Source organism: Phalacrocorax carbo, chromosome 3 (assembly GCF_963921805.1).
Source record: "Phalacrocorax carbo chromosome 3, bPhaCar2.1, whole genome shotgun sequence".
In the NCBI taxonomy this organism is placed as follows: domain Eukaryota; kingdom Metazoa; phylum Chordata; class Aves; order Suliformes; family Phalacrocoracidae; genus Phalacrocorax; species Phalacrocorax carbo.
The window spans coordinates 54,457,911-54,463,910 of NC_087515.1; the positions used below are offsets into that span (position 1 = coordinate 54,457,911).

At 42.0% G+C, this 6,000-nt stretch overlaps 1 protein-coding gene across 2 annotated transcripts in view; it reads left to right on the top strand.

The window, feature by feature from the left end:
• Nucleotides 1-6,000, top strand: part of LOC104044644 (plasminogen) — a 28,873-nt gene extending 22,873 nt beyond the window's left edge. For both annotated transcript variants that reach the window (XM_009504501.2, XM_064446952.1), the window contains 3 exons: nucleotides 2,972-3,078; nucleotides 4,577-4,722; nucleotides 5,738-6,000. In XM_009504501.2, coding sequence (XP_009502796.2) covers nucleotides 2,972-3,078; nucleotides 4,577-4,722; nucleotides 5,738-5,896 — 412 coding nt within the window. In that variant the 3' untranslated portion in view covers nucleotides 5,897-6,000. The remainder of the gene's footprint in view (nucleotides 1-2,971; nucleotides 3,079-4,576; nucleotides 4,723-5,737) is intronic.

Here is a 6,000-nt window from a genome sequence, read left to right on the forward strand (position 1 = left end):
GGAGGCACCACACCTTCTGTATGGAGCAAACAGAATGGTCCAGTTTCCCTGGCAGTGCTCCAGGCCAGGCCACATCCAAGTTTCATGAACTGCAGACTTGGCCAACAACTCAGTAAAACTAGACCCTGCTTGTGATATAGTGAAAAACCCTGTGCATAACTGTAATTGCTGAAGCCCTCTTTTGTGTCCTGCTTAGATGTCTAAGCAGTCTGCTCTGAAATGTATGCAGTTATTCTGTTATTTGTTCCCATTTGGAATGCTCCTGAAACTTGTCTACCTACTCATTGGTTTCCCTCTTGTTCTTACACTCACAACACATGGATTAAAAATCGTGAAAAGCTCATGTTTGACCTGAGAGGACATTGCTTTTTAAAAATTCACCATACAGCTTTAGTGAACTTAGAACAATGTCACTTCAATTTCAACTCAGGTTCCCTGGTGCTTGATTAACCAAAATCTCACCGACTTCAGGTAAAAGGATCTCATGCTCCACCAGTTTTACTCTTGCTAGTGCTTGTAACTGTGTCATTCAGTTCCTCTTTCATGGGGTGCTTTTTGCACATTTGCACTGTAGATACATGCATGTTATAGCACTGTAGTCAAGTTTTGCACCAGCAGCACTCACCATCTGAGCACATTCTGCATGTGAGATGCCATAAATAGCTGATACGGACATCATACCCTTCAGTTTCTGGCTTAGATCAACTTTGTTTGTTTTCAGTTTCATTAAATTCCTGCTTTAGACTTGTCTTCAGCTTTCTTTGTGGCCCTCATTATTTCCAAATCTCCACTGTCTTTTCATAAAACAGATCACCCAAGAAATTATGATGTGAGAGTACTGGTTGCTACTCCTATACCTGCATTTTGCAGCAGTAGACAAGCCTTGTCAGAGAACTGATGTAGGTCTGTGAAGATTTTGACCAAAATGATCCCAAAGGAGGGCTGATTTATTGAGGAGGATGACTGGTTTCAGTGGAAGTCTTGTCCCAGGTGAATTATGTGCCATGCTCCTGAGCAGATGTGTGCTGTCTGGGACTTTATACTTCTATTTCAGTGTCATGTCACCCATATTCAGGTTTATCTTCTGAGGTCTTGTTCTCTGCTCTCCTGTTCATTTACCTGTCCAGACAATGGAGGCCTCTGAGAAGGTGCCAGTGTCCAGGTACAACCTTGAATATAAAGGTGTTAGAGGAACAGCACTAGAAATGTAGAGAAACCTGGAAACCAAGAAAACCCCACACCAATCTGAGCATTCTTGCTTTAATCTCCTCTTGCCTATAAATTTTCAGGAATTCTTTCAATAAAAATGGACTTTATTGAGAAGTGAATTAATTAGTTTTAGAAGCTGCAGAACTGATTTCCATTCTTATAGGAAAAAGAACAGACATGGGATTAATTATATGGAACCATGTGAGAGTGGATGTTTCAGAACACCATCTTGGACTTCAGAGGTCTAGAGGATAGAGTTCAAAGTGATGGTGATGGCATTGGCACAACTGTAGCTTCAGCACAGGAGCTGGTTAGCATCTCCTACCCTGCTGGACTGCTGCATTCATGTTTCATTCAGAGTTTTGTGTTGGAGACATCTTTATTTTAAGATGAGCCAGAATCAGTTCCCTTTGGTCTCTCTTTCTCTTGAATTTTCTTGGGGCTCATGGCCCCAGCATGGCCTGATTAGGAACAGGGGGATTTGTTAGTTCCCTTTAACCAGACATTGAAGAGCTCACTAGCTGTCACGTCATATACATTGAAAATCATTCTGGGCCTGAAAAGAGATAGTTAAGGTTCACTTTACCCTGGCCAAACATCTGGAGTTCATTCAGGTCCTTTCACTCTCTTTCACAATCAGGACTAACCTTCACAGGGTAGGTTCCTGACAGTGCTAGATCTCATTTAACAGCTTGTTCAGAGATCCTTGCACTGTACCAAAACTGTTCCTTTTTTTTTTTTTTTTTGGTTGGAAGGGACGTCAGGGATCATCTAGTCCAACCTTTCTAGGAAGAGCACAGTCTAGACAACATGGCCCAGCACCCTGTCCAGATGACTCTTGAAGGTGTCCAATGTGGCCGAGTCAACCACTTTCCTGGGGAGATTATTCCAATGGGTGACTGTCCTCACTGTGAAAAATTTCCCTCTCGTGTCCAATCAGAATCTCCCCAAGAGCAACTTGTGTCCAACTTTGCACTTGTCTGGCTCCTACGGTGATATACCTTCCAGAAGCCATCACATCTTTTCACATTTACATCTGAAAGTCAATAAGGGATAGTCCTATCCAAAGACCTCTCGATACAACGTTTTCATCTTCTGCAGAAGTGCTTCCCAGGGCCCTGTCCACTCCACATTGAACTTTATTCCAGTGCTGAAGCCTCCAGGCACAATGTTGTGATGAGGAAGAGTTTTATTTTGGTATTTATTTTATTGAGGTTCTAGACTTAGTAATGTGCAAGATACTGCATAATGTCATCCACAGTTGTATCACTCACGTAACCAGAGGAGAAAGGAATTTTCTGCAGCTTCAGTTTTGTCTGCTTATTTACTCATTCATCCATCCTTCCCTCCTCCTGTAAAGTCCCTGAAAACATCCACGACCTCTGAGGCAGGGAGGATCTGAGAGAAGTCAGGCTGACACCACCTGCAGGGGTTGGTAGGGGCTGGGCTTGGGCTTGTGCATGTTCCTATATACACCGCAGGGGTAACCAGAGATCAGCACTCTAGCACTATGCTGCAAATACACTTGCACTGTGACTGTGCCCACAAACACATTCCAGAGACTTTCAGTTCCTGTATGTAACCTCCTTTTCACTAAGTGTCAAGGCACCATCTTACAACCATCTCTACAGTTTTAAGGCACCATCAGCTTCTCCACCTTTCCCCATGCCATTTCCATGCAGAGCCTTCTGAGTGTGAAGACTGAACAACTTGATGGAAATTTTTCTAAGGGTCTTTTAATTATTCTTTGTTTGTTTTCCAGTCCTGTAACAATTACTGACCATGTAAAACCAGTTTGTTTGCCTGAAACCAGTCTGATGGTAGAAAGAAACACAGAATGTTTTCTAACTGCCTGGGGAAAAACAAGAGGTAAAGCATATTCGGTGCAGTTGAAAACTTAGGCAGGTTGTCAAATCCTATCCCAAAATGCATGCACTCTCAGGACCCGAGAAACACATTTTACTTAAATTTTAACAAAGTCAGAGGTCACCAGGCAACATTATTATTTTTATTTCTTTCTCTCAAAACTTGATTTTCCCCCCTGAGATAGGATGGCATTCTGAGAACCATGCAGCCTTTGAGTCAGAGCTGCTCAGATCCAGCCACCTTTGGGCCACTAGCAAAATGAGTCCAAGCCAAAAGTTCTTATCTCAGTAAAACCCTTACGTGAATTATATTCACAATCCAGCATTAAAAACTGACCTATGTGGTCTCCTGCTGCCCACCTCTCACTCCACCTGTGCTGAGGGTTGAGAATACCCAGCCCTTTTTGACCCACATTTACTGCAGCAGGAGGCGATTCCTCGTCCCTGCAGCTTCCAGCAGTGATGTCGGCATCTGTCCTCTTTCAGTACCAGCTCCCACATACACACTTCTGGCCTTGCTGAGCTGAGCATAGGGGATGTCCTTCCCACCCCATTTGCCAGACACCTTATTAATACTCCACCTGTAAAACAAAGACAACAGATTCTTCTATACGTATGCATCCACAGAATTAAAAAAAAAAAAAAGAACAGAACATGTCATCCCTGTCTCTGAGTTTCACCATAAAAACCTTCCACACAGATTGCAGTACTGATGCTATGAAAATAAGAATAATCACTCTACTATTAGTGTAACTCATTAGCATTATGAAGAAACACTTTTCTCCAGCATAGACAGGGTATACTGGCTCATCTTTTTATCCTTTCTCACTTTGCATTTTTTTTCTTTTTTGTTCAGTTTGCCACACGGTGGCAGCTGCTTCCTATGTTCTAGTGATCACAGCCCCAAAAGAAACGGTTACAAGCAAGATTTATCCTGGAAGTGCATTAGGATGGAAAAATCAACAGACCATTGTTGCATTTAGGCAATGGGAAATAGGGTCCTGCCATGTCATGCAACTAGGTCATGAAATCCATGGGGGAGGAGGAGCAGAGCCAGAGCCCCACATCTAAATAAATTGTGTTTTGGGAAAATTCAACCTTGGCTTCAGGAAAATTCTCCTTATCTAGAAAACACTACCTTTAGGCTTGAGGGAGGTCAAATAATGTAAAGTAAATCCAGGCTAACATTTTTTCCCACTGAAACAAGCCATTGCTACTGCACCATAATGAAAGCCTACAAACTGACACAGTGGCTCAGAATACCAAGCATTTGTTTTCGTTTATTTTGTAACACTGTGCAAAGAAGAATAACCTCTGCTTGTTGAGAGCAGGTATGATCCAACTACAAAAAAGTTGGAAGATTTAATAAGGTCCTTCAAGGAGCTCAGAGACTATAGTAGAGCTGGGGATGGATCCTAGCCCTTTCATTACTGAGGCTTCACTGGACCACAATGCCCAGGCTACCATTTATAACTGTTATATTTTCTTGATTGTTCATAAAGGTACGGATACAGACAACAGATTAAAAGACGTTGAATTACCTGTGCTTGAAAATAGAATATGTAATCACCCTGCATTTCTGAACGGAAGTGTCAAAAATCATGAATTTTGTGGTGGATTTACTTTTGGAAGCATAGGTAACTGTGAGGTAAGAATAATCTAGCTTTGTGTGTAAGCAGGTCACATGACAATTTGTGCTTTCAAGTCTCGGGAGTAGCTTCAGCAATTCAAGGCTTCTGCGTAAATCATCAGAACTGACGTATATGTGACATTTTGTCTTCACTCACACAGTCAACCAGAATAGCAGGGAAATTTCATAGGGTAATTTCTGCTTCCTTTCAGAATGGCATGCTGACATATTCTACACATAGTAGCCTAGTGTTGTGAATAACCCATCCCACCTGAAATAAAGCCTGTGATATACTACCTAGACTTAATTTTGTTATTTTGTTCCTAGAGACAGAGGGGAAACTAGTGACTCTTTCTGGTGCAGCCTGGAGTTGTACCACATCTTTATTTAATCCCTTGATTAAATAAATCTTTAAGTGCTTCCAGTTTCCTAATTTTCACAAGTATATGAAAAGGCTTTTAAAATGTGGTTTTCTTAATGGAGGGTATCATGTTGGGAGCTTTTCAATAAAAAGCTGGTAGTTATTTGGTGGCAGAGTCAGAAAGCAAAGGCTGGTCTGCCTGAGCAGGTGTCCAAGACGGCCAGTGCAAATGATGTCTTTGAGAGTGTGGATAGCGCATTCATTGACAGGCACACAAATCACTGGACATAAGTATTCGTCTCCTGCCATGTCTGGATTTTAAGAAACAGCATTAAAACAATTATATTCATTTTGTCCAGGATCAAGTAGGTCAGAGGATGCGGAAAACTGAAAAACTTCCTTTTTTTGTGTAATTGGCTTTATAGTGATCTGGGGATGTCCCCACATCCATGACTGGTGGTTGGGTCTCTCTTCTTCAGACTTTGCTCCCCCCATTTTTTTTACTCTAACAGGTCTAATAAAGCACTCTTCCTCTCTCTACTCCCCTTGCCTCAGTGATATTTTGAGGCCTTCAGAGTTACTACAAAATTATTCCTGGCAGTATTTTGCTGCTTGCACGTCTGGTCGCTCCAGAACTAAAGAAGTTGCCTTATTCTCTCTTTTCCTCCCTAGGCTGAAGTTGGAGGGCCTCTGGTCTGCCAAGATAAAGACAGATTTGTCCAATATGGGGTCACCTCTTGGGGACTGAACTGTACCCAGCCGTCAAAGCCTGTTTTTGTCCGAATTCCTAGTTTTGTTTCCTGGATCAAGAATGTAATGGTTGCCCACTGAATCTGGATGCAGGCTAGCTTTTCTGGAAAGCATTCCAAATATGGTTTAAAAATTGTAACAAAGCATAAAAATCTTAAATAAATATCACTACTGGCTTAGCATAA